Below are 14,591 nucleotides of genomic sequence, written 5' to 3'. Positions count from 1 at the left end.
GATGTTGTGTTCCCTTCTTCTCTCGCAATGCGAGACGCAACAATCTTCCATCAATGTCTTCCAGTACTCGCGGCAAGGGAACCTTGAAAGTCACGAGGCCGATCAGGCAAGTGCAACTCTATACCAGTGCGCTGGCAACAACAACGTCTGAGTCATCCTTCCTCCATGTCATCAGTCATCACACTCCCCATCATCATCTCAAAGTGCCTAGCTAGGTATAACCGCTTGTCTTCGCAATGGTGGGAAGGGTGTTGCACAATTAGGCCCTCTATCCGAAGCCCCTTCCATTAATCATTGCCGTGCAGGGCTTTGGCGCCACGAAGGACCCAGGTATGCTCTCTGGGCAATGGCTGTGATGCGTCAACCATTGCCATGAAAATGGGTCTGCCCCCGAAATTCCTTTCGACTGCTGGGCATGCGAGGTGATGAAGAGAAGAAGGGCGCACCGATGCAGGCTTAGTTCTTGCGCGACGATGTCTTAAACGGTTTTCATCGGTAATTAAGTTCCATGGATCGCAAGATCTTATCAATTCAGGCCGGTCACTTCAAGCTCGGTGATAAATGATGTCACATCTGCTGTGCCACATGCCAGGGATTGCACCTCATTGTGCTGGTTACAGAACGTCTTCCGTCCATCCTCGAATATCATTCTCGCTTCGACACCAGGCCTGACGAATAACTGCAACATGTGTGATTTCATTGTCTTCGCTACCCATGATATCGCACCCGAGATAACCGTTCGGTTTCTAGTCACGAAGATAGTCTCCTCTAACACACGCAAAAGCACCGGGCTGATTTCATAACACAGCCCCCATTACAGATGAGCTGGTCGGCTATCCGGACACCACCGCCGACCCGACACTTCCATATGTGCTCGTGCATTCTCACTCGCAGAAAAATCTCGACAGAACAGGCGAGATTGCGCAACAGGCCAGAACAGAGTTCATGAGCGCTACCTACGCTCAGATACATGTATTCTTGCAAAGGATATGTGAGGATAAGGAGACCGCACGCCGCATTCCTTCGAGTTTCTTCATGGTCCTCGACGATAAGTCGAAAGAAGATCGCCACGTGGTGCTCATTTGTGAGTCCTCGCGGGCTTTGTATGAAGAGGACGAAAACCAGGAGGTCAATTACGCTAGGGCAGAAGACCAGATTTGGAGAAAGCATCGAATTCCATTTGGAAAGGGTAGCCTTCATTTACCTAGTATACATGTCAAAGCCGGGGGATGAAGGAGACGAGTTCTTGCAGAACACGACACGAGAGAATCTGGACTAGTTGTGAATACGAACGGAGACCAGGACGGCAATGGACAGATCGAACAGGACAATAATCGTGTGGGCGATCGGTGCAAGCTACAAGGTGAGGCTATTCCAGTCTGTTCCGACGGGGCCAGGTTGGTGAAAACGTCATACCCGCGCACCACATATCGTCTTGTCAAGTTGTCGCAATCGCGAGTGGAAAAATGGTCTCTGGCGTTCATGGTACTTCGTGATAAGAGCTGTGCACGAGTCATGCTCATTGCATCCCACTTCACCCCACTTTCTCCGCAAACAAACATCATCATCTCGCGCACCACCATGACTTCTCGCGGCGAACGTGAGATTCAGACCTACTTTGCGCATACGACCTATCCTCCTTGAAGCTGCGCACGTACAACTCGCCAATATGTCCAAACTTTTCCAAGACAAAGTCGTGCTGGTAACCGGAGGCGCAAGTGGCATAGGGTACATTCCGCGGACTACAGTACGTGAGCAACCCAGGGCTAATCAAGACATGCCATAGGCGCGCAACAGCGCTCAAAATGGCCACCCTCGGCGCCTCTATCGCCCTCTGCGACATCAACACGCTCGCACTCGCAGCCGTCGCATCTGAACTCTCCACACCCACACACACGCAACAAGTCGACGTTGGTAGCACCTCCCAAGTGCAATCCTTCGTACGATCCACGATCGAAAAGTTCGGTCGAATCGATCACGTCTTCAACTGCGCCGGCGTAAATCCCACATCCATCCCTCTTGAGGATACGCACGACGAGTACTGGGACAGACTGGTCAACACGAATCTCAAGGGCGTGTTCTTGGTTACGAGGGAGTGTCTGCCGCACCTGAGGCGCGGCGCGAGTATCGTCAACGTGTCGTCGATATCTGGAATTCGTGGGTCCGCGATGCAATCTGTGTACTGCACGACCAAGTTTGGGCTGATTGGCATGTCCAAGTCTCTTGCGCTGGAACTTGGGCCCAAGGGAATTCGCGTCAACTGCGTGGCACCGGGGTACATCGATACGCCGTCAAATGCGGGCATAGTGAAGGGTGGGGAGGCGATCGAGCGCATGAGATTGGGTAATGCGCTGGAAAGGCTGGGCACCCCGGAGGAGGTAGCGGATGTTGTGGCGTTCTTGTTTGGGGAGGAGAGTAGGTATGTGAACGGTGCAGTGCTGGAGATTGATGGCGCGGTTAAAATGAGTAGCACAACGAGTAAGTAGAATCTAACAGACTTAGTTGTCAGGAGATCTGTTAGGTAGCGCGATTGTGAAAGCGTCCCATTTTTATGAAGAATATTAGCATTACATCAATATTGCCTTTTTTCTAGCTTATATACTACGTATAACGAGGGTGAAAAGCGTAAAGACTGGGAAGATCTGCTGTCGGGCATTTGGCGACTAATATTCTTGCATTTGTGCGATCGGCAGCCATCACGGTCTTGTATCCTCTGGATCTGCGACGTTTCGCGAGTTCCACGCCGCAGCGTCTTGTGGAGGAGGCGGAGGAAGAGGTGGTATGACTGATATTCTTCACACAAATTTGCAACGCGGACCATTGTGGCCCACTTTCTGACATGAACGTGCTGTGACCATAATTCATACAATCTGCAACGCTTCCCTCCTCCATTCTCTCTCCCAATCCTTCCCGAACATGACGCCCGGCACCGCCATGCCTTGGCTCTCATGTACCATAGCAGGCGCGAGCAAGACCCTCGTCCCACCATACTCCTGCCGCATAAGTAGTGGCCACTTGACACCATCAAAAATCCATACCTCATCGCCCTGGCGCCCGATCGCAGTCGACGTTACAGTGAATCGCTCAGAATCTGTAGAAAACGTACGCCAGGACTGTGTGGTTTTATCTTGAAGCACTGCCCGGAGCGTCGCTATCTTGACACCTGATAGAACGAGAATGCGGTTTTCGTTGCCATGCGAGTCGGGGAGGAAGAAGGGATTGACGGCGCGCTGGAGCCCAGCTGCGCTTGTTAGTGGTAGGGCGAGGGCGGAGAGGAAGGCGTGGTGCAAGGGGTCTTCTGGGATAGTCCTGTGAAATATATCAGTAAAGGCTATGAACGTCATTTTGCAAGAGTTATTGCTGACCAGTCGGGCGCCCAAGATGGGAGTGCATCGTCATTGGGCGTAAGGCGGCGATTTGGCGCCGCCGTGCCAGCTTGCAGCAACATGTCGACGCCATGCATCTCGTTGACCAGTATCGACCGCGCAGTATCTGCTAGTAACGCATTCATACTATACGCCTTATCATAGCTTATGTGAATATCGTGATGCGTATGAGATAGGCCAAGGAAAGCACACACCTTGCCTTTCTGGTTCGAACTCTCTGTGTTGCGCGCGTGGTCAATGAGGTAAGATAGGTCGACAGACTGACTGCGCCATCTCAATTTACTGTCCATGATGTGGCTTACGAGAGCTCGTACATTACTTAGGCGTTCAACGCGAAGAGTGTGGCGCGCGAGCGAAGTGAGATCTGCTTGGGGTACCCACAGCTCTGAAAATGGCTTGCATGGGCAGCGCACCAGACACCACGGTGTTGGCCATGAGAAAAGATAAGCTAGAGAGATTGCGCAAGTGCATAGAAGTAACCCAAGGGTCGCCAGACACGTACACCATTCACTCTCATATTCGGACACGGGACATGCACAATCGCGGTATATCTTCTCGTGTTTTGTCACGCTGTTGTCAATCGAGCTAGAACAACGAGAGAAGCAGTTCGTTTCATCGTCAGGGTCCATCGGCATTTGGTATCGTTTTTGTCTTTGCGCATTAGCGAGCGTTTGATCGACACACTTGAAGCATGCAAGCAGGTGTCGGCCAATTGACATGGAGAGGAAATGAACAAGTAGAGAGTAAAGCTCGGTCCAGTCCACGTGAGTGTCGTTTAAGAAGAGGAATATCATGCGGGACGCTGTTATGAACTCTTGATAGACCCAAACTCGAGATCACCAAGAATGTTCCAAGATATCGTACATGAGATCCCAATTTTCCGCAGGTAAGTGTCTGTCGATAGGATCGGGGTCTTCAGTGCTGAGCTGCGCTCCCATCCTCGCTGCCGCACTCGCATCGTTTTACGTACCTCGCCCGGGGGTATGTTATGGAAAGATTACGTGGAAAGAGTTTTTTGGCAGTTGGCGCCACTATCTCGCTAGATGTTGGCCTATCTGGATGCTCCCTAGGTCGACTCGACCTCTTTTACGTAGGGTAATCGATCTCGTAGTCGCATTCAGCAATCCAGGAGAGGATATCTCCGACTTTCACTTGGTAATCATCATCCTTTTCTACGTTGTAGTTGTCTTCTTTACCGCGCTTCACCGTGACTGTGCCTTTAGTAACCTTTAAAATTCCATCCTTTTCGATTATTCGGATGCCAGCGCTTTGACGTTCCGGCATTGGAGGCATAGAGTAGATGTTAGCATTGGAATTTGAGTGCCATAAATCATACTATGTACCAATTCAATTAGACGAGGTGATGTTAAGGTTGACGAACGTCAGCAAGATATAGGCGGTTCGGATATGAGCCGTAGGCTGCCTACTGTAGGTCAGAAATGCGATGAAGGACCAAATTGAGAACATGGACTCACAAAGTAGTGAGAGGGATCAGATGCCGAACGTGTACTGCAGGTCTTATAGATGCCTGATATGTATTGGTAAATGATGCGGTAGGCAGCTATTGCACAGTCGTGAGCTTTTGCCATGCTGCGTCTTGGACGGACGCAATAACAGAATGCAAAGAAAGCGCTAAATCCCAAATAGAGCAAAACATTGATTTACAACTCATCGTGGTCCTCCTTGGAAGCTATATCGGCAACCTGCTCAACGAGCTTCTCGCTATTAGCCTTGGCACTCTCGGGGAGGACACCCTCGGCTTTGTGGGAGCCGTTCTCTCTGATGAACTGAGCAAGGTCCTCCATGCTGCGGGAATCAGAGCGATCAATAGGCGAGTTCTTCTTGCCTGCGGGGAAGAGCATGATGGTGGGGAAGCGTTTAATGTTACCAGGAACGTCGTTAGCAGTGGCATCGACCTTTGCGATAGTTACAAGCTTAGACAGCTCAGGCAAAGAAAAGGCCTGACCAAGCTCCTCGTAAGTAGGAGCAAATTTTTTGCAAGGGTCGCACCATGGAGCATAGAAATTGACGAGGACGTCCCGGTCGTTGTCGATGACAATTTCCTGGTAGTTCTTCGCAACGACGATGCTGACGGAGTCGTCCTGGAACTCGGGGATAGGCTCAGACTTGACGCTGGGCTCAATTTTGCCGTCAATAAAGTCCTGGACGAAGTTGCCGATGTCCTTCTCGTTAATCGTCAAGTCCTGGTCGTATAGGAACTGCTTGTCATTGTCGAAGCGCAGGATAACGAACGCGGGCCATTGATCAGGCTTAAGATTAAACCAACCGGCGTTCTGGCCGAAAGAGTTAGGGTCCGCTGTAGCGAAGTTAATAGTGCCCTTGTGCTTGAGAGCAAGGGGCTTCAGCTCCTTAGCGAACTGCTCTCGCTCCTCAGGGGTCTCGGCGAAGATGAAGGCGAGGGGAATGCCAGCGGCCACATATTCGTCATTTGTCTCAGGGCCAACCTCCCCAATAAGCGGAATAGCGGAGACCGAGGCAAACGACTTAATGACCTCAGCGTCGAATTTCTCAGTGAAGACATCCTTGCCGTCGTCAAACGACTTATACAGGACAAGGCCAGGCTGCTTTACACCCTCAGCCTTAGCAAGGGCGGCGTCATTAGTGGCGCCAAAGAGGTACGAGTCGTGCAGACTGTCAGCAACACTAGTGAAGGTCTCATTTGATACCTTGTCGTCGGCTGCGAAGTAGGCGACCAGGACGACCTTGTCGGCCGTCTTGAACTTCTCGAGGTTGCTCTTCGTAACTTGGGAGACGGCAGGCAAGGTCTGTTTAGTCATGTAAGAGATGATCGCGTCGGCCTTGCGCTGGCCCGGATAGGGCGTGACGTTGTCAAGGCCACGGAAGACCGTGAGGGTGGGGTAGCCCATAACGCCGTACTCCTGGCAGAGGTCCTGCTCCTCAGTGCAGTCTATCTTGACGACCTTGATATCCTTCTCCTTGAGGGTTGTGGCGGCTGTCTCGTACTCGGGAGCCAGCGCCGTGCAGTGGTCACACCATGGAGCGAAGACTGCACATGTTAGATTATGTGCGAGGTGCGGTAGCGGGACAAAACCTACACTCTGCGAGGACGAGATCGTTGTCCTGAACAAACTCCTTGAAGTCGTCAATCTTAAGCTGCGTCACATCCGAGGCAGCGACAACAGCGGCAAACAGCGTCGCGCAGATGGCGGGGCATTTCATACTGGCAGAACTATTTGCAGTGAAATTGAGGAGGAAGACGAGGCGAACGTGGAAGTTGAGGCTAAGGTTAGGGAAAGGTGTGTTCCTCAAATAGCAAGAAAAGGACGTTCAAGGCGGTGAGCTGGGGTTTCATCTAAAGCAACCCGTAGCGACGCCTCTGAAATACAACAGGTGTCTAATTTAGGTACTAGTTTAGCAGCTGTGATTCAGAAGCCCTGTTATGATAATCTTGCATTCGTGCATTGATTGTTGTCTTGACGCCGGTTCGGGTAGACTGGGTTACTGTGACTTCTCCCTATGCTTCAAATTTTATTTCTGAGCCACCTGCTAGAAATAACGTCGTCATCAGCTGCCGGAGTCTTCCACTGGAACTTCCAGTGGAAGTCTGCCGGGTTCTTACAGATGTGAATATTAGGGGCAGGGTCTAGGGTCCATGAGTGGAGGAGCGGATGGTGGCGGAAAGCCTATTGATTGCTGAATGCGGCCGAGAAGACAGCGTAAGCCTCGCGAGTGGATTGATCTGTAGGCTGACTGCCAGTGTCAATCTCGGTTAAGTTAGATTTGGCTTACGCGCCAGCTACACGTTAGGTACATACCACAGTACATCTGAGTAACACGCTACCATATCCACATGATCCGGGAACCCGAGGCATCCGGTGCAGGTCCGGAGTCGATCCGGAGTCGATCCGGAGTCGCTCCGGAGTCGCTCCGAAAGTTGATGAGGGGTCGTGTAGTCGGTCCTGGAACGAGGAGCTGTAACCTCGTTACACGGACCGTGCGTCCCGCATGATTCCGGATGCCAAACTGCTAGCCCACGCTCTGGGACTGCGCCACAATCCCAGACATCCCACTCAACACCAGACGTTCCCTACTCCCTAGGACTACTAGGAGACTCTGGGACAGATGGGACGATACCAGTATGTAGCAACAGGCGATGAGCCCTTCTGGCTCACACAGCTTTCCCTAGCACTGAGATCAATCTACACTACTTGGTTACCTCTCTCGCTCTTCAAGCAGTACGCCTCTTGATCACTTGAGAACCCCCTGGCCTATCCGTGCACTCATCCCCCGAGAACCAACCGTAGAGCCGGAGAGTAACAGAGATATCCTCTCCACTTCGACAGCCTTCACACGTACTCGGCGCTTCTTTCTTAACAAAGTTTACAAGGTGATAGATCCAGACTGCGAAGAGACTCGTATTTAAGATTAACACTAGCTAGCAAAAAGTAGCGCAAATCTAAATGCACGCTTCTCGCCATTGCCTAGCATCTGATAATAGGGCCTAAATTTTACTCCACCTATCCTAATCTAGTTAAAGACGTCAGACTTTAGGTAATAGAGTCCAGAATGTCTCGTACATAAAACGCTCTGGATCCACGAACTTAACTATCACCCAACACAGACTATCAAGTCAAGTCGTCTTCTACTATTACCTATATTCTCTTAATACTTGCGCAGTATTCATTCGTATGTCAGCCCTAGTATTTATCTTAACCTTACCTAATAAGCTGTAGGTCACAACATAGGCTATGCATTTTACAAAGTTCCTCCTTGTTGTCCAAGCAGCTGCGACAGCTATCGCCCTGGCACTCGAACCACGTGGACCCGGAGATATTCAACTTACCAGAGAGGAACATGAAGCCATTTTCAATGGTTCTCCATCAGACTGGACAGAAGACCCCAATTTCAAGCCAGACGTCCCTGAACAACAGCGCCCTGCAACTGCCAATGACCTCTCCCAAGCGTTACAGTAAAATAAAGCGAATGATATAAACTTCGGCACCAGATCAGTTCACGATTGTCGCGAGAGAACAGGCATTCAACGCGACGTAAAAGTCCGAGCTGATATCCCGTTTGAGACAGACGACGGCCCCAATCAAGTCCTCAGAGTGACCTGGTCAAATGCCTTAAATGTCGACCGTTTTGACCCCTTACCTATTGTCACTGTCCCCGGCAACGCTGCTTCAACGACAATTACTGCAATCCACGACTTTTGCCTCATGAACCCCACCACTTCACCTCCTACAAGATGTTTATATCAACTGCGGCAACCCTTCACCCTAGGTTTCGACCGCACAAGAATGCATAACAACATCTACCTCACCCCACCTAACCCACAGCGTCCAACCATGCACGAAGTTTGTATACGGGCCGACGAATGCCCAGCAGGAAGAGTATTCCTGGAATGTTCTACAAGGACATATGGGGCAATCCCACGAGGGGAGTAGGGTGTAGCAGCACACGTACACCTAGAGACTCCGGTTATCCTAGATACTAGAAGGCAAAGCCAAATCTCGTTGTATTTTTCCCAGAGTTAACAAAGAGGAGTTTTTATTGGTATAACCTTTTCTTCTTAAAACTATAATACAAAAAAAATTAGCAAGCAAAGCAGTATAACGTAAGCTATAAGCAAAATGCCTATATAAGTAAAATGCTTACTCTACTAACTCTTTAAGTTTCTATATATCAGATTAAATAGGTTTACGAGATAGAATCTAAATAATATATAATAACTTAATGCATTATTATTATCTCCTTAGACTGTCTTAGAGTTTTGTTCGTATTACGCTTATTACTAAGCACTACTAAGTAGTATGTTTTACTTAGCTATACGCAGTTATAGGCTAAGTTCCTACTTAATTATATAGATCTAACTCTAAGCACTTGCTATATATCTAATACTATAACGTAGTTTATAAGCAAGTAAGCCTACTAAGTAAGTAAGCTTATTCTTACTAGTATAGCAACAGCGCAGTAACTGCAATTAACTATAATATATAGTAATTTATTATATAGTATAAGAATCTATTCTTTAGATGCATCGCTATTATCTATATCCTCTATTTCTATCTTATAAGTATAGGCGTTATATCTAGTCTTACTATAAGTGCTATAGCGCTTAGTTAAGCATACTCTCTTTAACGTGCTCCTACTAGTATTATAACTGCTACTTACTTTAGAAGTAAGTAATTCTATTATCTTACTAACTATTAAAGTCTTCTCTATCTATATATAGCGCTACTTATAACTTTAGCACTTTATTACTACTTTAACTATATCTTAAAAGTAGCTTATTTCTTTCTATATTAATATCTAATTATATGCTATCTACTAAGCGCCTTTACTTAGCTACTTAATTTACTTATTAAGAGAACTTACTAGAGACTCTTAATAGTTTTTTATATAATTTTAAATAAGTATACTCTACGCCTCTATCTTATAGGCGTTATATAGTATCTTTACTTTCTATATATTTATCTAGTATAGTAACTTAACTAGTATCTACTACTAACTATATTAAGCTTTAATAATATAGCTTCTAGATTATATAAGACTAGCTTAGTGCCTCTAAAGCCTACTTATATATTATTCTTTAAAATAGTAAGCTTAAAAGTAGTCTTAAAGGCTAGTAGAAAGATCTTCTTACTAATATAGTAGGTAGAGTTATATGCTAAGGCTAAGATTACGTTGTTATACTTATACTTTAATAGTAAGAAGTAGATAATATTAAGTAGCTATAATAGGTGTAATAAGTATAGAGATATGCAGAGAAAGATAATATTCTTCTCTTTATAGAGATCTTAGAATTCTCTAGAGATATAGCTTTTATAGCTATTAACTATAAGTAATCTAAACTTACTTATACTATATAGCTTTAAATGCTTATTAAAGTGCTCTAGCTAGATAAGCGCTAGCTAATTATTTATCTAGCTATTAGAGCTTACTTTAAGAATCTAATTAGATAGTAGATTCTTAAACTAGATATTAATAAGAACCTTAATCTATAAAGATAACAAAGAGTAGTATCTAGTAACCTAACGCGCATACGCCTTAGATAATAGAAACTTACTTCTAGTTATCTAGCTATATTCTCTTCTACTTACTATATTCTTCTAAGCTTATAATAACTAGCTATAATAATATCTTATCTATTATAAACCTAGTCTTATTAAAGTTAAATATATTATTATCTAAGATACTATATTTCTCTTAAGTTATCTTTACTAGCCTAAACTAGCTCTAGATAGCTACTAGGTTCTACCTAATATAAGATAAAGTTTTAGGTCTAATTTTCGCTGAAACTTACTTAGTATTAGAGTTTTTTACTTTTTATAAGAAAATTCTTATCTCTAAAATCTATTCTTAATAAGTAAAAGAATAAGAGTTAGAATAGAGCTTATTCTTTAAGAAACTCTAAATTCTTAAGAGCTTATTCTTTTAAATCTAAATTTATAAAGAATAAGACTTTATATAAGAGCTAATTTTAATATAACTTAAGCTAAAGGTATAGTAGAGTTAGTACTATTAATTATACTATTTAGAATTTTTATATAATATTAGCGCGTTATAATGCACGTTAAGATATATATTAATATTAGTATTCTTTAGAGTTATAAAAACAAAGCTATATAGACTACTAACCTAGAGTTATAAACTCTAATATTAGAGTTTCTATGCCTAATCTAAGCGTTAGAGTAACTCTAATAGCTAGGCTAAGTATAATAATACTATAATACTGCGTGCTGCAAGTATATAATATCTAGTAACTCTAGATACTATAGTAGGGTGACAAAAAAAAAGAGTTACTTAAAAAGTTATAGTTTTAAATTAGCTATAACTTAACGATAAGTAGAGCTATAACTATAATTTTAGCAGCGTTTTAAAGAGAAAAACTTACTCTGTTTTATAAAAATAAAAAGTAGGGTAGTAGACCAGCTGACTAAGCCAAAAAACCTAAGTAAAGTAGAGGTATTTTTTTTTCTAGTTTTTAACTAGCTATATCTTTTTTTTGAACCTAGAAAAAACCTTGCAATTTTTACTAGTGCTAAAGAGGCTAGTAAAGATTACGTAAGCAAATTTTTAGATATAGTCTCTTAACTAAGTATTTAAATAATTAGAGTTATATAAAAAAGGCACTAGATTATATAAGCTAAATTAGCTAAGCTGCTTAGTAATCTTTTTAGTATCTTTTTATAAAACTAATCCTACTCTTTAATTTTCTCTCTCTCTCTTATACTCTTTTTTCTATTGCAAAAATACTCTTAAAATTTAAATACAAAGTAGCTCTTCTAAAATAAGCTAAAGTCTCTAATAAAGATATTGCTACTACTCTAAATAAATCTATTAAATTAATTAAAAACGCTGCTAGCTAAATTAGGCAAAAGACTAGCCTAGAAGCTTCTATAATTAAGAGCAAAAAAGAATAAAAAAGTACTCTTAGATTAAGAAAGAAAAGAGCTATTAAAAGAGATATTATAAGGAGTTCTAAGAAGTAAAATAGTCGTTTACTATTAGAAAATAATATTTCTATTAGTAAGCGAACGTTACAGCGTTATTTTAAAGAGAAGAGAATTACTATTAACGTTGCTTTAAAAAAAGCCTATATTAATAGCAAAAATGCTACTTTAAGGCTAAAATATGCTAAGACTTAGCTTAAGAATATTAAATATATAAACCTAAGAAAGGTTATATTTAGTAATAAGTCAGCAATCTAACAAGAGCATAGTTCTAGGCAGGAATATTATTGAAAATTAAGCAATATAAGAGCTGGGAAGAAAATAGTCTCTGTAGCTAATAGAAGTAAGTTTAAAAAAATTCCTAATAGGCTATTTTATGCAGTTTTTTACGTAGAATCTTTCTAGAATTTTAGTTTTTTAGTAGCTAGCTTACTAATTAATCTATAGGCTGAGATCTAACTCTATCTTTAATAGGTAAAAGAACAAGAGTTAGAATAGAGCTTATTCTTTAAGAAACTCTAAATTCTTAAGAGCTTATTCTTTTAAATCTAAATTTTTAAAGAATAAGACTCTGCATAAGAGCTAATTTTAATATAACTTAAGCTAAAGATATAGCAGAGTTAGCGCTATTAATCGCACTATTTAGAATTTTTATGCAATATTAGCGTATTATAATATATATTAAGATATATATTAATATTAGTATTTCTTAGAGTTGCAAAAATAAAGCTATATAAACTACTAACCTAGAGTTACAAACTCTAATATTAGAGTTTCTACGCCTAATCTAAGCGTTAAAGTAACTCTAATAGCTAAGCTAAGTATAATAATACTATAATACTGCGTGCTATAAGCATGCAGCGTCTAGTAACTCTAGATACTAATATTTAGAAAGAGTACTATAACTTATAGGTAGTATAAATTTATTACTTGCTATAAAGCTCTATAGATAAAGTTTATAGATATTTATAATAGAATAATTTAATAGTATTTTTAAGTATTTGCTACTATACTACATAGCTATATATAAGAGCTATGCGTAGAGCATTATCTAGTTATAGCTAGCAGCTTACTTAAATACTAAGCACTAAGAAATAGTCTCTAATATATAGAAAGCTATTATTTACGCTATATAGAATAAGGCTTTGCTATAGCTATAGGTATTTAATAAAGATAATATTATATTCTCTAGTATAGTAACTAAGCTACTGCTATACTTACTTATATATACTAATAGACTACAGTATAGAGAGTATAGCTGCATTTATTGCTACGTAAAGAGAATAGAAGCTTACTACTATAATAACTATATATAGAAGAGTAGATAACGTAATAGTAGAGAAAAAAGTATAGCTATTATATAGATAGTTAGCGTTAAGTGCTAGAAGTACTAGAATACTAGTTACTTAGGCTAACTATTTAAAGTAGGTATAATAGTTAAAGTAGATTCTATAGCTAGCAGTCTAGAAGTAGATATTAGTTTTACTATGCAAGTAGTATTATTCTAGGCTATAACTAATACTAGAGCTAGGCAGAGAGCGCAGAATATAGTAATTAAAGCTAATATAAATTGCTATAAGTTCTAAGCATAGTTAAACTAAATAGAATAAGCGTGCTACTTATAAGGCTTATAGTAAGACTAGCTGCTAGAAATAATATAAAAGCTAATACCTAAAGAGCGTACTTTATCTATTATATATTAGGCTGCAAAGATAGTATTATAGCATATATAGCAAGTATCTACATTTAGCATAGTAAGTATACTTACTATAATATATATTAACTAATATAAATTTAGTAATATATTATATAAGAAGCTATTTAATGCTAGCTAAATAGATAGCACTATACTAAAGTATAGTAATATATAAGTCTAGATTATTACGTATATATAGCGTATATATGCATTACTTATAGTCTAGCCTAAGCGTAGCAAAAATAATAATAATAATAATAGCAGATAGCTACTATACTGCATAACTATATAGTAGAAAAGATGCTTAGAGTAGCTATAGAAGCTTAGAGAGAAGAATTAGGTAGAAGAGAACTAGTTTAATAATAGCGCTTCTAATAACAGCAACTATAAGTAGCTAGATAAGTAGTAGAAGAAAGAGCTCTAGCGCTATATATATAAGTTTATAATATTACTACTTAACTAAGAGCTAGAAGATAATAAGTATTTAAGTATATTAATTAGCGCTATAGTAGTGTTAGATATTAGTGCTATAAGTAGGTAGTTATCTCTATTAGTATATACCTCTAAGTAATCTGCTATTATTACTATATTATATATACTCGTATTATACTAGTCTATAAAGATGTAGAAGATAGTAATTTAGAGATTAGTAGAAGAAAGCTATAAGAAGAAAGAAGCTATTTAGTTAGCGCTAGGTTACTATAAGTTTATTAAGAATATATTAAGCTGCTTTATAATGCTAGAGTAGTATAGCAGTAAGCTAACGCTAATAGATATAATTTTATAGCTACGTGCATTTAGCTTTAAAGTTTACTTTATAATAAATATAGAGAGCGTAATTAACTAGGTAGAGAATCCGTTATTATATAGTAATATTTAATTTAGTATAGCGCAGCTGCAGTTAATAATCTATAGAACTATTACTAGCACGCAGTAGCAGATGCTAAAAGACTTAATACTACTATACATAGATAGTAAGAGTGCTATTACTATAATAGAGACTCTATCTTTAGTTATTAATTAGAGCTAGCTAGTCGATAATACTATAAAGAAGTAAGTTAAGTAGAGCTT

The 14,591-nt window shown here is 41.2% G+C and overlaps 6 protein-coding genes across 6 annotated transcripts; 3 read left to right on the top strand and 3 right to left on the bottom strand.

Annotated features, from left to right (window-relative positions):
* Positions 1 to 564: 564 nt before the first annotated feature.
* SNOG_08986 (hypothetical protein) lies at positions 565 to 1,279 on the top strand (the record flags this gene model as incomplete). Its single annotated transcript, XM_001799237.1, has 3 exons — positions 565 to 613; positions 809 to 1,084; positions 1,209 to 1,279. 3 exons carry the CDS (start codon positions 565 to 567, stop codon positions 1,277 to 1,279), a joined length of 396 nt encoding a protein of 131 aa, XP_001799289.1.
* A 390-nt stretch (positions 1,280 to 1,669) lies between these two features.
* Positions 1,670 to 2,576, top strand: SNOG_08985 (hypothetical protein; the record flags this gene model as incomplete). Its single annotated transcript, XM_001799236.1, has 2 exons — positions 1,670 to 1,728; positions 1,787 to 2,576. The coding sequence occupies 2 exons, from the start codon at positions 1,670 to 1,672 to the stop codon at positions 2,484 to 2,486; spliced, it is 759 nt and encodes a 252-aa protein (XP_001799288.1). The 3' UTR covers positions 2,487 to 2,576.
* Positions 2,577 to 2,861: 285 nt separating this feature from the next.
* On the bottom strand, positions 2,862 to 3,676 carry SNOG_08984 (hypothetical protein; the record flags this gene model as incomplete). Its single annotated transcript, XM_001799235.1, has 4 exons — positions 2,862 to 3,091; positions 3,164 to 3,309; positions 3,366 to 3,520; positions 3,581 to 3,676. 4 exons carry the CDS (start codon positions 3,674 to 3,676, stop codon positions 2,862 to 2,864), a joined length of 627 nt encoding a protein of 208 aa, XP_001799287.1.
* A 796-nt stretch (positions 3,677 to 4,472) lies between these two features.
* SNOG_08983 (hypothetical protein) lies at positions 4,473 to 4,975 on the bottom strand (the record flags this gene model as incomplete). Its single annotated transcript, XM_001799234.1, has 2 exons — positions 4,473 to 4,721; positions 4,862 to 4,975. The coding sequence occupies 2 exons, from the start codon at positions 4,973 to 4,975 to the stop codon at positions 4,473 to 4,475; spliced, it is 363 nt and encodes a 120-aa protein (XP_001799286.1).
* A 72-nt stretch (positions 4,976 to 5,047) lies between these two features.
* Positions 5,048 to 6,587, bottom strand: SNOG_08982 (hypothetical protein; the record flags this gene model as incomplete). Its single annotated transcript, XM_001799233.1, has 2 exons — positions 5,048 to 6,414; positions 6,464 to 6,587. 2 exons carry the CDS (start codon positions 6,585 to 6,587, stop codon positions 5,048 to 5,050), a joined length of 1,491 nt encoding a protein of 496 aa, XP_001799285.1.
* A 1,529-nt stretch (positions 6,588 to 8,116) lies between these two features.
* Positions 8,117 to 8,815, top strand: SNOG_08981 (hypothetical protein; the record flags this gene model as incomplete). The annotated part of the gene is made up of 2 exons (XM_001799232.1): positions 8,117 to 8,337; positions 8,374 to 8,815. The coding sequence occupies 2 exons, from the start codon at positions 8,117 to 8,119 to the stop codon at positions 8,813 to 8,815; spliced, it is 663 nt and encodes a 220-aa protein (XP_001799284.1).
* Positions 8,816 to 14,591: the final 5,776 nt, after the last annotated feature.

The sequence above is a fragment of the Parastagonospora nodorum genome, assembly GCF_000146915.1.
Source record: "Parastagonospora nodorum SN15 chromosome Unknown scaffold_14, whole genome shotgun sequence".
Classification (NCBI taxonomy): domain Eukaryota; kingdom Fungi; phylum Ascomycota; class Dothideomycetes; order Pleosporales; family Phaeosphaeriaceae; genus Parastagonospora; species Parastagonospora nodorum.
This window is presented reverse-complemented; position numbering and strand designations above follow the sequence as displayed.